The 19,437-nt window shown below is 59.6% G+C and overlaps 1 protein-coding gene across 2 annotated transcripts in view; it reads left to right on the top strand.

Moving 5' to 3' along the window:
- Window positions 1-19,437, top strand: part of flncb (filamin C, gamma b (actin binding protein 280)) — an 82,889-nt gene that overhangs the window by 511 nt on the left and 62,941 nt on the right. For both annotated transcript variants that reach the window (XM_072471238.1, XM_072471239.1), the window contains exons 2-6: window positions 13,328-13,620; window positions 16,771-16,868; window positions 17,165-17,312; window positions 18,671-18,789; window positions 18,986-19,063. In XM_072471238.1, the coding sequence (XP_072327339.1) occupies window positions 13,328-13,620; window positions 16,771-16,868; window positions 17,165-17,312; window positions 18,671-18,789; window positions 18,986-19,063 (736 nt within the window). The remainder of the gene's footprint in view (window positions 1-13,327; window positions 13,621-16,770; window positions 16,869-17,164; window positions 17,313-18,670; window positions 18,790-18,985; window positions 19,064-19,437) is intronic.

Raw genomic sequence — 19,437 nt, 5'->3', positions numbered from 1 at the left:
TGGAGCGCAGATACTTTGAAAGTGGGTGGCAAATATTTATCAGACTGGGAATGGGGGGGGGGGGGGAAAAGAGGGGTTCACGGGAAGAGGGAGGCAGAAGAGTGAAGGAAAGACTTGCCTTTATATAGTGCGCTTCATGGCCACCTGACTCTCGAAGCCAGTGAGGTAACTTTTTTCTAAGTCATTATTGCAGGAAGCATAGCAGCTAATGCGCTCAGTGTTCCCACAAACGACAACTTTGGATGATGATCAGACAAATCTGTTTCTTTTAATTTTGTGATGTTGATTGAGGGATAAATATTGGCCCGAGAAAGTGGTGGGTAACATTTCTGCTCCTTTAAAATGTCATGGGGATTTTTTTTTTCATCTACCCGAACAGGCTGATACGGCCTCCGGTTTAATATCTCAATCTGAAAGACAGCTCGTCTGAAAGTGGCAGCCTTCCCCTCAGTACTGCATCAGAATGACAGCCTGGAATCTGTGCTTCTGTTAGTGGGCCTTAAACCTGGAACCTTGTGATTGAAGAGGGCCAGGTGGGCTATTAACTGAGTCAGGGTTGACAAATGAGAGGAGCAGGGATCTCCTGTTTATGTCTCTTAGAGGCAGTGAGTTGGAAATTTGAAGTGTTTGGAATATGATGTCATCCTGGGTCACTTGATAACAAATTCTGATAGTTTCCAGAATCCACTGAAACTCCCTCACACCTGTCTTGGTTTAGTTACAGCTTAAGCATGGGTCCCCTCTCTTCCTCGCATTTAAAACCCTGGACACTGCGCTCGCTCCAAGTCCCGAACAATCACTAGCTCTGTGAACAGCTCTCCCTCAGTTTGGACCCTGAGCAAGCAACCTTCTCTTCTCCTCCCCCCCCCCCCCCGTCCGCTCTCTATCATTGTCCCTCCCAAACCACCACCTACAACTAATCACCCACAACCAACCCGCCCCGCCCCATCCCCAAGACCCCACGGCTTGTATTTTAGGGTCAGTGTTACTCTATAATTATGCAAGCTCCGATGTTTATTCAGCGCTGTCTACCAATATCTGTGGTGGAAACTGATTTCAGAGACAATAACCTGGGTCAAAATTGATTAGCATTTAGAAAAAGTATGGGCTAATAAATGATAGCCAGCATGGATTTTCTAAAGGCTAATTGTGGTGGACTAAATGATCAGGGGTTTGTTTTCAAAAAAAGTAATGGCGAGGGTTGATAAGGGTGGTGCGCTTAATGCTTTGCGTACAGCCGTTCAATAGATATGCAGAGAAGGTTAATTGGCCACGCTAAATTGCCCCTTAATTGGGGGGGGTAAAAGAATAGGGTTCTCTAAATTTATCAAAAAGAGACATTGGACAAATTAGCACACAACAATCTTGTTGCAAAAATTAATTACCAAAGGATGAATGCACGGATATAAAATTGGCTAAAGGATAGAAAGCAGAGAGTAGTTTTGAGATTGGAGTGACATTACAATGGTATTCCCCAGGGATTGGTGTTAGGATCTGCTGGCTTCAAACTTTACAGATAATATGGAAAGTCAGAGTGAGGTGAGTAGTAACAGACTCCAGGAGGATAAATACTGATGAAGTAGACCGACATGTGGCAGATATATTTTGGTGGAAAAATGAAGGATAGGCAATCTGAATTAAATGGTACAAGTTTAAAGGGGGTGCAGGAAATGAGACCTGGGAGTGTTTGCACACACTGCTTTGAAGGTGGAAGACTGTTGGGGCAGGCTGATTTTTTTTTTTAGACAAGCAAAAGCAACCCTTGGCTTTATTAATAGATGCATAGACAAGAGTAACAGAAGAGTGAGTTATTCAAAATCATGAATGGTTTGGCAAAATAACTGGAGATGTCATGAGGAAATTATTTTTACACAGTGAGTTGGAATCTGGAATGTACTGACAAAGGGTGGTGACAGCATATTTGATGTTTTGAAAGAGAACTGGAAAAATGGTTGAAAGGAAAAACATTACAGAGCTTTGGTGGCAGGAATAGGGAGTGGGGCTAATTGCATAATTCATTTCTATTTTAGGAAAGTTGGCACAGGCGCAATACCCCCAGTGCTGCATAATTCCACACTGGGTTCACCACTGTGGACTGGGGCAGGGGGAGGGAGGGTCGCCCACACGCTGTGTGACTGGGCAGGGGGGAGGGAGGGTCGCCCACGCTGTGTGACTGGGCAGGGGGAGGGAGGGTCGCCCACACGCTGTGTGACTGGGCAGGGGGGAGGGAGGGGTCGCCCACACGCTGTGTGACTGGGGCAGGGGGAGGGAGGGTCGCCCACACGCTGTGTGAACTGGGCAGGGGAGGGAGGGTCGCCCACACGCTGTGTGACTGGGCAGGGGGAGGGGAGGGTCGCCCACACGCTGTGAGACTGGGCAGGGGGAGGGAGGGTCGCCCGCCGCTGTGTGACTGGGCAGGGGGGAGGGAGGGTCGCCTGCCCGGCTGTGTGACTGGGCAGGGGGAGGGAGGGTCGCCCACCCGCTGTGTGACTGGGCAGGGGGAGGGAGGGTCGCCCACCGGCTGTGTGACTGGGCAGGGGGAGGGAGGGTCGCCCACACGCTGTGTGACTGGGCAGGGGGAGGGAGGGTCGCCCACTACGCTGTGTGACTGGGCAGGGGGAGGAGGGTCGCCCACACGCTGTGTGGACTGGGCAGGGGAGGGAGGGTCGCCCACACGCTGTGTGACTGGGCAGGGGAGGGAGGGGTCGCCCACACGCTGTGTGACTGGGCAGGGGGAGGGAGGGTCGCCCACACGCTGTGTGACTGGGCAGGGGGAGGGAGGGTCGCATGCCCGCTGTGTGACTGGGCAGGGGGAGGGAGGGTCGCCCGCCCGCTGTGTGACTGGCAGGGGGGAGGGAGGGTCGCCCATCCGCTGTGTGACTGGGCAAGGGGGAGGGAGGGTCGCATGCCCGCTGTGTGACTGGGCAGGGGGAGGGAGGGTCGCCCGCCCGCTGTGTGACTGGGCAGGGGGAGGGAGGGTCGCCCGCCCCGCTGTGTGACTGGGCAGGGGAGGGAGGGTCGCCCACCCGCCTGTGTGACTGGGCAGGGGGAGGGAGGGTCGCATGCCCGCTGTGTGACTGGGCAGGGGGAGGGAGGGTCACCTGCTGTGTGACTGGGCAGGGGGGGGGGAGGTCACCCGCTATGTGACTGGGCAGGGGGAGGGAGGGTCGCCTGCCTGCTGTGACTGGGCAGGGGGAGGGAGGGTCGCATGCCCGCTGTGTGACTGGGCAGGGGGAGGGTGGGTCACCTTGCCCACTGTGACTGGGCAGGGGGGAGGGAGGGTCGTCCGCCCGCTGTGTGACTGGGCTGAGGGAGGGTCGCCCGCCCGCTGTGTGACTGGGCAGGGGGAGGGAGGGTCGCCCGCCCGCTGTGTGACTGGGCACTGGGAGAGGGGGGTCGCCTGCCCCGCTGTGTGACTTTGCAGGGTCGAGGATCGCTCACTGTGACTGGGCAGGGGGAGGGAGTGCCGCCTGCCGCCTGTGACTTGGGCACTGGGAGAGAGGGGGGTCACGTGCCCGCTGTGTGACTGAGCAAGGGGAGGGTCGCCCCCTGTGTGACTGGGCAGGGGGAGGGTCGCCCCCTGTGTGACTGGGCAGGGGGAGGGTCGCCCCCCTGTGTGACTGGGCAGGGGGAGGGTCGCACGCAGTGTGACTGGGTAGGGGGAGGGGTCACCTGCCCGCTGTGTGACTGGGCAGGGTGAGGGTCGCCTGCTGTGTGACTGGGCAGGGGGAGGGGGGGGGTCGCCCGCAGTGTGACTGGGCAGGGGGAGGGTCACCCCGCCTGCTGTGTGACTGGGCAGGGGGGGGGGGGAGGGGTCGCCCCCTGTGTGCCTGGGCAGGGGGAGGGAGGGGCGCCCGCTGTGTGACTGGGGCAGGGGGAGGGAGGGGCGCCCGCTGTGTGACTGGGCAGGGGGAGGGAGGGGCGCCCGCTGTGTGACTGGGCAGGGGGAGGGAGGGGCGCCCATGTGTGACTGGGCAGGGGGAGGGAGGGGCGCCCGCTGTGTGACTGGGCAGGGGAGGGAGGGTCGCCCGCTGTGTGACTGGGCAGGGCGAGGGAGGGTCGCCCGCTGTGTGACTGGGCAGGGGGAGGGTCACCCGCTGTGTGACTGGGCAGGGGGAGGGAGGGTCGCCCGCCTGCTGTGTGACTGGGCAGGGGGAGGGAGGGTCGCCTGCCCGCTGTGTGACTGGGCATGGGTAGAGGGCGGGTCGCCCCCCCCCGCTGTGTGACTGGGCAGGGGGAGGGAGGGTCGCCCCCCCCGCTGTGTGACTGGGCAGGGGGAGGGAGGGTCGCCCCCCCCGCTGTGTGACTGGGCAGGGGGAGGGAGGGTCGCCCGCCCGCTGTGTGACTGGGCAGGGGGAGGGAGGGTCGCCCGCCCGCTGTTGTGACTGGGCAGGGGGAGGGGAGGGTCGCCCGCCCGCTGTGTGACTGGGCAGGGGGAGGGAGGGTCGCCCGCCCGCTGTTGTGACTGGGCAGGGGGAGGGAGGGTCGCCCGCCCGCTGTGTGACTGGGCAGGGGGAGGGAGGGGTCGCCCGCCCGCTGTGTGACTGGGCAGGGGGGAGGGAGGGTCGCCCGACCGCTGTGTGACTGGGCAGGGGGAGGGAGGGTCGCCCCGACCGCTGTGTGACTGGGCAGGGGGAGGGAAGGGTCGCCCGACCGCTGTGTGACTGGGCAGGGGGAGGGAGGTGGTCCGCCCCGCCCGCTGTGTGACTGGGCAGGGGGAGGGAGGGTCGCCCGCCCGCTGTGTGACTGGGCAGGGGGAGGGAGGGTCGCCCACCCGCTGTGTGACTGGGCAGGGGGGAGGGAGGGTCGCATGCCCGCTGTGTGACTGGGCAGGGGGAGGGAGGGTCACCCGCTGTGTGACTGGGCAGGGGGAGGGAGGGTCACCCGCTATGTGACTGGGCAGGGGGAGGGAGGGTCGCCTGCCTGCTGTGACTGGGCAGGGGGAGGGAGGGTCGCATGCCCGCTGTGTGACTGGGCAGGGGGGAGGGGTGGGTCACCTGCCCACTGTGACTGGGCAGGGGGAGGGAGGGTCGTCGCCCGCTGTGTGACTGGGCTGAGGGAGGGTCGCCCGCCCGCTGTGTGACTGGGCAGGGGGAGGGAGGGTCGCCCGCCCGCTGTGTGACTGGGCACTGGGAGAGGGGGGGTCGCCTGGCCCGCTGTGTGACTTTGCAGGGTCGAGGATCGCTCACTGTGACTGGGCAGGGGAGGGATGAGTGCCGCCTGCCCACTGTGACTGGGCACTGGGAGAGGGGGGTCACCTGCCCGCTGTGTGACTGAGCAAGGGGAGGGTCTCCCCCTGTGTGACTGGGCAGGGGAGGGTCGCCCCCTGTGTGACTGGGCAGGGGGAGGGTCGCCCCCTGTGTGACTGGGCAGGGGGAGGGTCGCACGCAGTGTGACTGGGTAGGGGGAGGGTCACCTGCCCGCTGTGTGACTGGGGCAGGGTGAGGGTCGCCTGCTGTGTGACTGGGCAGGGGGAGGGGGGGGTCGCCCGCAGTGTGACTGGGCAGGGGGGAGGGTCACCCGCCTGCTGTGTGACTGGGCAGGGGGGGGGGGAGGGGTCGCCCCCTGTGTGCCTGGGCAGGGGGAGGGAGGGGTGCCCGCTGTGTGACTGGGCAGGGGGAGGGAGGGGCGCCCGCTGTGTGACTGGGCAGGGGGAGGGAGGGGCGCCCGCTGTGTGACTGGGCAGGGGGAGGGAGGGGCGCCCCATGTGTGACTGGGCAGGGGGAGGGAGGGGCGCCCGCTGTGTGACTGGGCAGGGGGAGGGAGGGTCGCCCGCTGTGTGACTGGGCAGGGCGAGGGAGGGTCGCCCGCTGTGTGACTGGGCAGGGGGAGGGTCACCCGCTGTGTGACTGGGCAGGGGGAGGGAGGGGCGCCCGCTGTGTGACTGGGCAGGGGGAGGGAGGGGCGCCCGCTGTGTGACTGGGCAGGGGGAGGGAGGGGCGCCCCATGTGTGACTGGGCAGGGGGAGGGAGGGGCGCCCGCTGTGTGACTGGGCAGGGGGAGGGAGGGTCGCCCGCTGTGTGACTGGGCAGGGCGAGGGAGGGTCGCCCGCTGTGTGACTGGGCAGGGGGAGGGTCACCCGCTGTGTGACTGGGCAGGGGGAGGGAGGGTCGCCCGCCTGCTGTGTGACTGGGCAGGGGGAGGGAGGGTCGCCCGACCGCTGTGTGACTGGGCAGGGGGAGGGAGGGTCGCCCGACCGCTGTGTGACTGGGCAGGGGGAGGGAGGGTCGCCCGCCCGCTGTGTGATTGGGCAGGGGGAGGGAGGGTCGCCCGCCCGCTGTGTGACTGGGCAGGGGGAGGGAGGGTCGCCCGCCCGCTGTGTGACTGGGCAGGGGGAGGGAGGGTCGCCCGCCCGCTGTGTGACTGGGCAGGGGGAGGGAGGGTCGCCCGCCCGCTGTGTGACTGGGCAGGGGGAGGGAGGGTCGCCCGCCCGCTGTGTGACTGGGCAGGGGGAGGGAGGGTCGCCCGCCCGCTGTGTGACTGGGCAGGGGGAGGGAGGGTCGCCCGCCCGCTGTGTGACTGGGCAGGGGGAGGGAGGGTCGCCCGCCCGCTGTGTGACTGGGCAGGGGGAGGGAGGGTCGCCCGCCCGCTGTGTGACTGGGCAGGGGGAGGGAGGGTCGCCCGCCCGCTGTGTGACTGGGCAGGGGGAGGGAGGGTCGCCCGCCCGCTGTGTGACTGGGCAGGGGGAGGGAGGGTCGCCCGCCCGCTGTGTGACTGGGCAGGGGGAGGGAGGGTCGCCCGCCCGCTGTGTGACTGGGCAGGGGGAGGGAGGGTCGCCCGCCCGCTGTGTGACTGGGCAGGGGGAGGGAGGGTCGCCCGCCCGCTGTGTGACTGGGCAGGGGGAGGGAGGGTCGCCCGCCCGCTGTGTGACTGGGCAGGGGGAGGGAGGGTCGCCCGCCCGCTGTGTGACTGGGCAGGGGGAGGGGACGGTCGCCCGCCCGCTGTGTGACTGGGCAGGTGTAGGGAGGGTCGCCCGCCCGCTCTGTGACTGGGCAGGTGTAGGGAGGGTCGTCCGCCCGCTCTGTGACTGGGCAGGGGTAGGGAGGGTCGCCCGCCCGCTGTGTGACTGGCCAGGGGTAGGGAGGGTCGCCCGCTTGCTGTGTGACTGGGCAGGCGGTGGGAGGGTCGCCCGCTCGCTGTGTGACTGGGCAGGCGGTGGGAGGGTCACCCGCCCGCTGTGTGACTGGGCGGAGGGAGGGTCGTCCGCCCGCTGTGTGACTGGGCAGGGGGAGGGAGGGTCGCCCGCCCGCTGTGTGACTGGGCACTGGGAGAGGGGGGTCGCCTGCCCGCTGTGACTTTGCAGGGGCGAGGGTCGCTCACTGTGACTGGGCAGGGGAGGGAGTGCCGCCTGCCCGCTGTGACTGGGCAGGGGAGGGAGCGTCACCCGCCCGCTGTGTGACAGAGCAAGGGGAGGGTCTCCCGCTGTGTGACTGGGCAGGGGGAGGGTCGCGCCCTGTGTGACTCGGCAGGGGGAGAGCTGCCCACTGTGACTGGGCAGGGGGAGGGGGGGTCGCCCGCAGTGTGACTGGGCAGGGGGAGGGTCGCCTGCCCGCTGTGTGACTGGGCAGGGGGAGGGAGGGCCGCGCGCTGTGTGACTAGGCAGGGGGAGCGTCGCCCGCTGTGTGACTGGGCAGGGGGAGCGTCGCCTGCCCGCTGTGTGACTGGGCAGGGGGTGGGTTGCCCGCTGTGTGTCTGGGCAGGGGGAGGGAGGGGCGCCCGCTGTGTGACTGGGCAGGGGGCGGGAGGGTCGCCCGCTGTGTGACTGGGCAGGGGGAGGGAGGGGCGCCCGCTGTGTGACTGGGCAGGGGGAGGGAGGGGCGCCCGCTGTGTGACTGGGCAGGGGGCGGGAGGGTCGCCCGCTGTGTGACTGGGCAGGGGGAGGGAGGGGCGCCCGCTGTGTGACTGGGCAGGGGGAGGGAGGGGTGCCCGCTGTGTGACTGGGCAGGGGGAGGGAGGGGCGCCCCATGTGTGACTGGGCAGGGGGAGGGAGGGGCGCCCATGTGTGACTGGGCAGGGGGAGGGAGGGGCGCCCGCTGTGTGACTGGGCAGGGGCAGGGAGGGGCGCCCGCTGTGTGACGGGGGAGGGAGGGTCACCCGCTATGTGACTGGGCAGGGGGAGGGAGGGTCGCCTGCCTGCTGTGACTGGGCAGGGGGAAGGAGGGTCGCATGCCCGCTGTGTGACTGGGCAGGGGTAGGGTGGGTCACCCGCCCACTGTGACTGGGCAGGGGGAGGGAGGGTCGTCCGCCCGCTGTGTGACTGGGCGGAGGGAGTGTCGCCCGCCCGCTGTGTGACTGGGCAGGGGGGAGGGAGGGGCGCCCCATGTGTGACTGGGCAGGGGTAGGGAGGGGCGCCCGCTGTGTGACTGGGCAGGGGGAATGTCGCCCACTGTGACTGTGCAGGGGGAGGGAGCGTCGCCCGCTGTGTGACTGGGCAGGGGGAGGGAGGGTCGCCCGCTGTGTGACTGGGCAGGGGGAGGGAGGGGCGCCCGCTGTGTGACTGGGCAGGGGGAGGGTCGCCCACTGTGACTGGGCAGGGGGAGGGTCGCCCACTGTGACTGGGCAGGGGGAGGGCCGCCCGCTGTGTGACTGGGCAGGGGGAGGGCCGCCCGCTGTGTGACTGGGCAGGGGAGGGTAGCCAGCTGTGTGACTGGGCAGGGGGAGGGCCGCCCGCTGTGTGACTGGGCAGGGGGTGGGTCACCTTCTGTGTGACTGGGCAGGGGAGGGTCGCCAGCTGTATGACTGGGCAGGGGGAGGGCCGCCCGCTGTGTGACTGGGCAGGGGGAGGGAGGGGCGCCTGCTGTGACTGGGCAGGGGGAGGGAGGGGCGCCCGCTGTGTGACTGGGCAGGGCGAGTGTCGCCCACTGTGACTGGGCAGGGGGAGGGAGCGTCGCCCGCTGTGTGACTGGGCAGGGGGAGGGAGGGTCGCCCGCTCTGTGTCTGGGCAGGGGCAGGGTCGCTCGCCCGCTGTGTGTCTGGGCAGGGGGAGGGTCACTCGCCCGCTGTGTGACTGGGCAGGGGGAGGGCCGCCCCCTGTGTGACTAGGCAGGGGGAGCGTCGCCCGCTGTGTGACTGGGCAGGGGGAGGAGCGTCGCCCGCTGTGTGACTGGGCAGGGGGAGGGTCGCCTGCCCGCTGTGTGACTGGGCAGGGGGAGAGTCGCCCGCTGTGTGACTGGGCAGGGGGAGGGAGGGACGCCCGCTGTGTGACTGGGCAGGGGGAGGCAGGGTCGCCCCCTGTGTGACTGGGCAGGGGGAGGCAGGGTCGCCCCCTGTGTGACTGGGCAGGGGGTGGCAGGGCCGCCCGCTGTGTGACCGGGCAGGGGGAGGGAGGGCCGCCTGCTGTGTGACTGGGCAGGGGGAGGGAGGGTCGCCCGCTGTGTGACTGGGCAGGGGGAGGGAGGGTCGCCCGCAGTGTGACTGGGCAGGGGGAGGGAGGGTCGCCCGCAGTGTGACTGGGCAGGGGGAGGGAGGGGCGCCTGCTGTGACTGGGCAGGGGGAGGGAGGGGCGCCTGCTGTGACTGGGCAGGGGGAGGGAGGGGTGCCCCATGTGTGACTGGGCAGGGGGAGGGTCGCCCACTGTCACTGGGCAGGGGGAGGGTCGCCTGCTGTGTGACTTGGCAGGGGGAGGGAGGGTCGCCCCCTGTGTGACTGGGCAGGGGGAGGGAGGGTCGCCCGCTGTGTCTGGGCAGGGGGAGGGTCGCTCGCCCGCTGTGTGACTGGGCAGGGGGAGGGTCGCCCGCTGTGTGACTGGGCAGGGGGAGTGTCGCACCCTGTGTGACTGGGCAGGGGGAGGGAGGGTCGCCCGCTGTGTGACTGGGCAGGGGGCCGGAGGGCCGCCCGCTGTGCGACTGGGCAGGGGGAGGGAGGGCCGCCCGCTGTGTGACTGGGCAGGGGGAGGGAGGGTCGCCCCCTGTGTGACTGGGCAGGGGGTGGCAGGGTCGCCCGCTGTGTGACTGGGCAGGGGGAGGGAGGGCCGCCCGCTGTGTGACTGGGCAGGGGGAGGGAGGGTCGCCCGCTGTGTGACTGGGCTGGGGGAGGGAGGGCCGCCCGCTGTGTGACTGGGCAGGGGGAGGGAGGGTCGCCCGCTGTGTGACGGGGGAGGGAGGGTCGCCCGCAGTGTGACTGGGCAGGGGGAGGGAGGGTCGCCCGCAGTGTGACTGGGCAGGGGGAGGGAGGGGCGCCTGCTGTGACTGGGCAGGGGGAGGGAGGGGCGCCCCATGTGTGACTGGGCAGGGGGAGGGAGGGGCGCCCGCTGTGTGACTGGGCAGGGGGCGTGTCGCCCACTGTGACTGGGCAGGGGGAGGGAGCGTCGCCCGCTGTGTGACTGGGCAGAGGGAGGGGCACCCGCTGTGTGACTGGGCAGGGGGAGGGTCGCCCACTGTGACTGGGCAGGGGGAGGGTCGCCTGCTGTGTGACTGGGCAGGGGGAGGGAGGGTCGCCCCCTGTGTGACTGGGCAGGGGGAGGGAGGGTCGCCAGCTGTGTCTGGGCAGGGGGAGGGTCGCTCGCCCGCTGTGTGACTGGGCAGGGGGAGGGTCGCCCGCTGTGTGACTGGGCAGGGGGAGTGTCGCACCCTGTGTGACTGGGCAGGGGGAGGGAGGGTCGCCCGCTGTGTTTCTGGGCAGGGGGAGGGTCGCTCGCCCGCTGTGTGACTGGGCAGGGGGAGGGCCGCCCGCTGTGTGACTGGGCAGGGGGAGGGCCGCCCGCTGTGTGACTGGGCAGGGGGAGGGCCGCCCGCTGTGTGACTGGGCAGGGGGAGGGTCGCCCGCTGTGTGACTGGGCAGGGGGAGGGAGGGTCGCCCCCTGTGTGACTGGGCAGGGCGAGGGAGGGTCGCCCCCTGTGTGACTGGGCAGGGGGAGGGAGGGTCGCCCGCTGTGTGACTGGGCAGGGGGAGGGTCGCCCGCTGTGTGACTGGGCAGGGGAGGGTCGCCCGCTGTGTGACTGGGCAGGGGGAGGGCGGGTCGCCCGCTGTGTGTCTGGGCAGGGTGAGGGTCGCTCGCCCGCTGTGTGACTCGGCAGGGGGAGGGCCGCCCGCTGTGTGACTGGGCAGGGGGAGGGTCGCTCGCCCGCTGTGACTGGGCAGGGGGAGGGTCGCCCGCTGTGTGACTGGGCAGGGGTGGGTCGCCCCCTTGCAGTAGGACTGGACAGAGTTGCTGCTGATTTAGTGTTGGAGAAAAAAATTCTGATGTGTTTTCTGAACCTTATTTACTGGCAAATATAAAGGAGTCTGAATGAACCCCACTCACTAGCTTGGGTCTGAACAAATAGATTGGATTTTACAGCACCTTTTATCTGTGTGTGAGATGTTTACAGCAAATGGTGACAGTTGCTCTGCCTTCCTCTCTCTCTCTCAGTGCCAGACTTTATATGGGAATAGAGATGAAGGATTGCTCTGGTTTAGAGAGTGAGCAAACATTGCGCACAGTTTTACAAATGTGTGGCCCCTTGTCCCACCCCCTCTGCTGTGCCCCCCCGCCCCAGATAAAGGAGTGTTAGAGTGGAGTCGAGAGGGCCTGAGCTATGCATTGGGGTGGGGGGGGGGGGGAGGGGGGGTTGAGTCTCTGTGGCAGGGGGTGAAGGGAACTGTGTCAGGAGTGAATGTTCATTTGGGAGGTGTTCCATGCTGAGGAGCTGAGGAAATTAAGTTATTGAAGTTTCCGTTGATTTGTGTTGCTTTCAGCGATGGTAGTGGTGGCTTCTCAGGAGCTGTGCTCGGCCTCGCACTAACACATCCTATATTGGGGGGTAATCCCTCGGATATCTGCACAGTGCAATGGGGAGGGAAACATGGCCTCTGAAATGACCAGGATTTGCTCCCTTGGATGCACTGGAACACTACACAGTGCAACATCACTGGCTGTGGGACCCATCCAGTATGCCTCTCGATGTGTGAGAGAGAGAGAGCGTGATCACTCTAACAGCTGGGCAGATGTTCCTCACAAGGGGAGGGAATTACTCATGGGGGAGGGGTCACCAGTCCTTGTTTTGATCAAGCTGCGAAAGGTCACTGCTCCGAACATTTCCTGCTTCACGACCGTCGAGGCTGTATTTTTCCTGTAAACACCACCCGATATTCAGATAGTTAGTGCAGGGAGGCGTTCTGCTCATTGCTGCACACAAGCTATGCAGGTACAGGATAAGATTGGATAAAAGCCAGGGAGGTACAGGATAACATTGGATAAAAGCCAGGGAGGTACAGGATAAGATTGGATAAAGTTCCCTTTACAATGTCCCATCAAACATTCCCAGAGCAGGTACATAATGGCTCAGGTACAGAATAAAACTCCCTCTGAATCCCTCCCAGGGTTTGTGCAGCTTGGGTTGTGTGGGGCAGAGTACATTATGCTACAGAGTTTACACTGACTGTGAGAGGCAATTATGTGTTGGTAGCATTCTCTGCTCTATCTCTTGTGACCAAGTCACCTTGCAGCTCTTGCTTCAAACCCCTGGTGCAGATACCTGCTGCCTATTTGTACTTGAACATGCCCCCTACTCTTCTGCTTGTAGTGCATCCATCGATGATCCCTCGGTTGCCAACTCTGATTAAATGTATTCTTGGAAGTTTCATCACATGACCTTTCTCCATCCTCCAGCCATTTAACAGCCAACATGTCCATCTTTTTGATGTATTGTCTTATGCCAATTCCAATATTTTTTCGGCTGGTAAAGAGAAGTGTTTTAACATTTTCTTACAGCAAACAATTTTTTTTCACGTCCCTCTGATTTGCCCCCACGGTTGCACACAGCAGCGATCTGGAGAATGATTTTCATTTCTTGGAGACTCCAGGCCAATTGGGAGGGTTGGCAACCCTGAGGATCCAATTCATTTACGGGATGTAGATGTAGATGTTGCATGTTGGGCCAGCATTTATCGCCCATCCCTAGTTGCCCTTCAGAAGGTGGTGGCGAGTTGCCTTCTTGAACCGCTGCAGTCCTTGAGATGTAGGTACACCCACTGTGCTGTTAGGAACGGCGTTCCAGGATTTTGACCCAGTGACCGTGAAGGAATGGTGATATATTTCCAAGTCAGGGTGGTTCCCAGGTATCTGCTGCTCTTGTCCTTCTAGATGGTAGTGGCCGTGGGTTTGCAAGGTGCTGTTGAAGGAACCTTGGTGAGTTACTGCAGTGCATCTTGTAAATGGTACACACGCCTGACACTGTCCCTAAAACGTCTCCCTTTTCCTCCCTCTCCCCTTCCCATGTACAGAAGCCTTCTCAAAATCTCTGCCTTTTATTTGCAGCCCTCTGCTTACTGTCCTTTGCTGCTCCACCTGCGTCTTGCATTTGAAAGAACTGATACTGTCTTGCTGATTTTGTCTCAATGCATGAAGCTGTTGCTTTCTGATCAGGTGTTTCCCCCATTTGCTGTTTGCAGATAGTAAGGCTATCGTGGATGGGAACCTGAAGCTGATCTTGGGCCTGATCTGGACCCTGATCCTCCATTACTCCATTTCCATGCCCATGTGGGAGGATGAGGATGATGAAGATGTCAAGAAGCAGACACCCAAGCAGAGGCTGCTGGGATGGATCCAGAACAAAATTCCACAACTTCCGATCACCAACTTCAACCGGGATTGGCAGGATGGCAAGGCCCTGGGGGCACTAGTCGACAACTGTGCCCCAGGTAAGTGACTGAGGGGGGCTTGGTGAGACTGCTGACATAATCAATAAGGTGGGAGTGAGGGGAGGAAGGAAGGTTGACCGTCCTGCTTGGGTGCCAGAACCAGGAGTATGTTTGAGTCAGATTCTGGGTGAGTTCTGTACTCCAGTCATTTATCTCTATTGTGAACAGCTGCCTCCCGAGCACTGCGTTACCCCACTCGTACCAGCCTGCCATCCTGAGACTGATCGGACTATTCCTATTCTCTGCTTTCTCGGTTAACCAATTCTCAATCCATACCAGTATATTACCTCCAGTCCCACTGTCTCCAATTTTCTGTTCACTCGCCATCTGTGTATTGGATCTTATCAAAAGCCTTTTGAAAGCCCAAATGCACCATATCCACCGGTTCTCTTTATGTTGCAAGTAGCGAACTCCAACAGGTTTGCCAAACGTCAGTCAATGTTGACTCTACCCAATCATTGTATTATTGTTTAAGTGTTCAGTTATCACATCCTTAAAATAGATTCTAATACTCTCCCTGCTATTCACATCCTTAAAATAGATTCTAATACTCTCCCTGCCACTGACACCAAACTAACATGTCTGTGAATCTCCATTCACCCTTTTCCCTCCCTCCCTTAAATAGTGGGGTTACATTTTCTACTTTCCAGTCTGCAAGAATCTTTCCAGAACCTTTGGAATTTTGACAGATGACAACCAATGCACTATCTCTATAGCCATCTCCTTCAACTCTCTGGGATGTTTGGTTTTTGTACCTCGGGAGGAATGTACATTTGTTGTAGACCACATAATACCTATTAAGTACTAGCCATTGCCGGTCTACCTTCAAAATTTGTTCCAATCCACCATAACCAACTTGCTTCTCATACCTTCATAGTTTCCGTTACTCAGATTTAAGACCCTAGTTTCAGAATAAATGACATCACTTCCAAACCTAATGTAAAATTCTTGCTTATTATGATCACTATTTCCTAAAGGTTCCTTTTACCCTCTGAAGTTTTGACGGGCTCTTCTAGATAATAAGTGAGGCTGCCTGGTTAAGTCCACCACACATTTCGATGATGCCTGGGAACAATCTCCCATCACCCATCTTGTCGGTGTGGAACTACCCCACAGTGCCAGGGATCTGGGTTCAATTCCGGCCTTGCGTGACGTTCGCACGTTCTCCCCGTGTTTGCGTGGGTTTCCTCCCAGGTGCTCCGGTTTCCTCCCAAAGTCCAAAGGTTGGGTGAATTACCCATTCTAAATTGCCCGTGGTGTACAAAGATGTGCAGGTTAGCTGGGGTTACGGGGATAGGATGGGGGAGTGGGCCTGGGTCGAGTGCTCTTTCAGAGGGTCAGTGCAGACTTGATGGGCTGAGTGGCCTCCTCCTGTAGCGATTCTATGATCGATATTGTACGTCATTGGGAAAACTGGGAAACTTTTTCAACCGAATAGTGACTGCTGGTTGAACTCTAAAATGGGCGGGGTCAATGCAGTCAAAGGCTATGATAAGATGCCTTCCTATACAGTGGAGGAGATGAGAAATATGGGGGTGGGTGGGCTGGGGTCTCGGACAGATGGGTGAGGTTGAGGGTGGGTGAAGACAGTTGGGTGGGATTGTAGGATATTATGGATGGTTGGGGTTGGCAAGGGGTGGTGTGGACAAGTGGGGGTTGTGGATTGCGGCTGGGGAAACAAACTTGTGAACAGCAATGTCCCACTGCCTCCGCCTTTGTGCATTCTCTGCTGCACGTTGAGGTTTAGTATGTGTTGCTGTGGGCACTGATTCTCCCAGGCTGTGTATGAGGAGTGGCACTGTGGATGCAGTTTGTGGTGGAGTTATACTAATCAGGGGCCTGCTAATTGCGAGGAGTCGGAAAAGTCAGGGGAGGTGGATTTGAAAACGCTATGAATTGGTGTTGTTGGACTATTTTAATGGATCCTTGTATAATCTGAAATAAATAGAACCAGATGTGAGGAGGGTAGAGCAGGGGCTGGTGTTGTGCATGGTCAGCCTTGTGTAGGAGTGGCAATCCAGTATGTATTGTGCTGTTGTGACATCTTGTGTTGATACTTGAATTTTTAAAAATATAAACTTAAGAGTATCCAATCTTTTTTTTCCAATTAAGGCCAATTTAGCGTGGCCACTCCATCTACCCTGCGCATCTTTGGGTAAGACCCACACAGACACAGAGAATGTGCAAACTCCACACGGACAGGGGACCAGGATCGAACCCGAGTCCTCTGTGCTGTGAGGCAGCAGTGCTAACCACTGTGGTACTGTGCCGCCCATGTGTTGATACTTGAATGAGCAGGGGGCCCACTTCAGCAGAGTATGGAGCACTCTGTACTAGCCCTTGACTAAACTGTGCGGAGTCTGCACATCCTCCCCGTGTGTGCGTGGGTTTCCTCCGGGTGCTCCGGTTTCCTCCCACAGTCCAAAGATGTGCAGGTTAGGTGGATTGGCCATGACAAATTGCCCTTAGTGTCCAAAATTGCCCTTAGTGTTGGGTGGGGTTACTGGGTTATGGGATAGGGTGGAGGTGTTGACCTTGGGTAGGGTGCTCTTTCCAAGAGCCGGTGCAGACTCGATGGGCCGAATGGCCTCCTTCTGCACTGTAAATTCTATGATAAATTCTATGATAATCTATGATAAACAAGAGTTTCCTGCTAAGGCTGAGTTGTAGATTAGTTACGGGTAACTCTGATCTCAGTGTGTCTGATTATAAAGCTACCCTTGATCTGACGATGTGTGAATCTTTATTGTCAGTGTTAGCTGTGGCACTCGGTTGAGTGAAAAGTTTGAGAGTTCAGGTGCCACTTCAGAGACCTAACCTGAGTTGACGCTTCCAGGACAGTACTGAGCGAGCACTTGCAGGAGGAATGGTAAAGCAGGAATGCTGCACTGTCAGAGGAACAGTATGGGGGAAGAGTGCTGCGGGTGGGGAGGGTGGGAAGGAGGGGGTGGGGGAGTGCAGTAGGGAGGGGGTGGGGCGGGCGGCAGGGAGGGGAGAGTCGTCAGAGGGGCAGTACTGGGGTGAGCTGCAGTGTGAGAGGGGCAGTTCCCCAGGCAGTCTCTCGTGTGCACTTTCTCAACAGCTCAGGAGGGACCCGATGTGTTTCTCTGTCCCTTCTCCTTGTTTGAAAGGTCTTTGTTGTGCTCACAGGTTTGTGCCCTGACTGGCTGGACTGGGACCCAAAACAGCCTGTGGACAATGCCAGGGAGGCCATGCAGCAGGCTGATGATTGGCTGGGAGTCCCTCAGGTGAGTGTCCACATTCTCTCGGTACCTATGTAGGTACAACTGGTTCTGTGGAGCAGATTCAGTGGAATTTCATGGCTAAATATTACTCACGGCTAAATGTTGGTCCAGTGTAAGACTAGGGATATGTTGGAGTCAGTGAATTCAAGCTGTTGTCTCCTCCCTGCTACTTTCACTCTTCAAATCTTCCCATTCACTCCTCATTCTTGCTGTCACGCCACTTCTTCGACCCTCTTCAAACCCAATCTGTCACTCTGCACTGGTTCCTGATTCTCTCGCCGGTCTCTTTCCTCCTGTAGGTGATTGCCCCTGAGGAGATTGTGGACCCCAATGTGGATGAGCACTCAGTGATGACCTACCTTTCCCAGTTCCCCAAGGCAAAGCTCAAGCCTGGTGCCCCCCTCAGGACCAAGGTCAACCCCAAGAAAGCTCGTGCCTATGGACCAGGTAAAGAACACGGGAATTGGCTATTTACCCCCCGTTCAGATATTCATTGAGATTGTGGCTGATCTGTAACCGAACTCCATGCCCCCATCTTGCCTTGTGTTATTTAATACTTTTGGTTAACAGAAGTCTATCAATCAGATTTAAAATTCCAATTGATCTTTTGCCATATAAATGCTGTGGTTACAAGAGCGGCTAGGAATCCTGCCATGAGTAATTCGCCTCCTGACTCCCCAAAGCCTGTCCACCACCTACAAGGCACAAGTCAAGATTGTGGTGGAATACTCGTTTGCCTGGATGGGTGCAGATCCAGCAACAGTCAAGAAGCTCAAGACCATCCAGGCCAAAGCAGCCTGCTTGATTGCTACCCCTTCCACAAGCATTCACTCCCTTCACTGACAAACAGTAGCAGCAGTGTGTACCATCTATTAGATGCACTGCAGAAAGTTACCAAGGCTCCTTGGGCAGCACCTTCCAAACCCACGACTACTAGCATTTAGAAGGACAAGGGGAGCAGATATCTGGGTACACCGCCAACTTGAAGTTCCACTCACCTTTCTGACTTCGAAATATATCGTCGTCCCTTCACTGGATCAAAATCCTGGAACTTCCTTCCTAACAGCAATGTGGATGTACCTACACCTCTGGGACTACAGTGGTTCAAGACGGCCCCCCCCCCCCCCAAAAAAAAAACAATCTTCTCGAGGGTAATAAATGTTGGCCTAGCCTGCTAAACCTATATCTTTGAATTAATGAAAAAAGATTGCACAAACTAGCTCAATGTCTGGGTTACCCTGTGTGAAGTGTTTCCTAATTTAACTCCTGCAGGATCTGGGTCTAATTTGAAGTCTCCACAGCCAGTGGCAATAGTTTCTATCCACCTACCCATAACATCTTGGACATCAATCAAATCACCTCCTTAATCTTCTAAATTCCAGGGAAAGCAACCTTAGTTTCAGTAATCTCCCCTTCTAATTCAACCCTTGGAATCTAGGCCCCAATGGTAAATCTTCAAGGCTAATATGTCCTTGAGGTGCGGTATTCAGAATGCTCACAGTGCTATCACCAGCAACCTCAACCCTGCACATTATCCCAGAGGGTCACCAGCAGTTTGGACCACCAATTTCCCAGTGCCTGTGCTGTGACTAAGCAATGTGGGCCTATTCCCAGGTGTAAAGGACTGTATTGATTCAGACCAGTTGAGTCCATTGACTTGGAACATTACCAAGGTCTGTTCACTTTGGGCAAGCCTTTGACCTGGGATAAGGAATGATGCGGAATCTGTCTGGATCTTTGATCTGACTAGGGATGTTACACTGTTAATGTCTGGCCCGACTGACTGAGGTTTGACTTGGTTGCAGGAATCCAACCCCAGGGTAATGTGGTCCTAAAGCTGGCAGAGTTCACAGTGGAAACCATCAATGCTGGACTCGGCGAGGTCCTGGTCTATGTGGAGGATCCTGAAGGTCACACTGAAGAGGTGATGTGTGTGAATCATGGGGTCAGTCTGTGCAAATGTTGTGGGATTGTTCTGTGTTGTGGGTATGCCCTGACTGGTGTGGAGCTGGGATTACACGCTACCTATCGCTCACTTCCTGGGTGAGCTGGAGTGGCAGATATCTACTCTGGGTGGGTGAGTGACCATTGCTCAAAATCCTTTCCTTTCCATTATACAGGCGAGAGTCATCGCGAACAATGACCGGAATCACACGTATTCCGTGTCCTACATACCCAAAGTTGCTGGACTTCACAAGGTAATTCTCTGACCATTTACAACAGCCCTGGCTTAGGAGGAAAAGCTTCCTCCCCTTTCCACAAACTCACTTCCATTCCCCATTCCTCTATTCCTGCTCTTTGCGCAAGAATTGGGACATTCTCCCAATTTTCAATGAAAGATCCCAGAGCAATGTTTATGAGCTGGCAAAAAAGCCATTGAATCCAACAGGCTTAGGGCCTTCTCCATCGGGCAAGTTCACCGACCCACCCTTCGCCAGAGGGACTAGGAAAAGCCATTCAGCCCTCTCCAGCTTGTTTACCCATTCAGTTATCATGGCTGAACTGCACCTCCAGCCTATTTACACAACTTTTCTCCATTCCCCTTGATACCAATTACCCAACAAAAATCTAT

The sequence above is a fragment of the Scyliorhinus torazame genome, chromosome 13 (genome assembly GCF_047496885.1).
Source record: "Scyliorhinus torazame isolate Kashiwa2021f chromosome 13, sScyTor2.1, whole genome shotgun sequence".
Classification (NCBI taxonomy): domain Eukaryota; kingdom Metazoa; phylum Chordata; class Chondrichthyes; order Carcharhiniformes; family Scyliorhinidae; genus Scyliorhinus; species Scyliorhinus torazame.
Note: the sequence above shows the minus strand (reverse complement) of the source record. Positions and strands in the feature narration are given on the sequence as shown.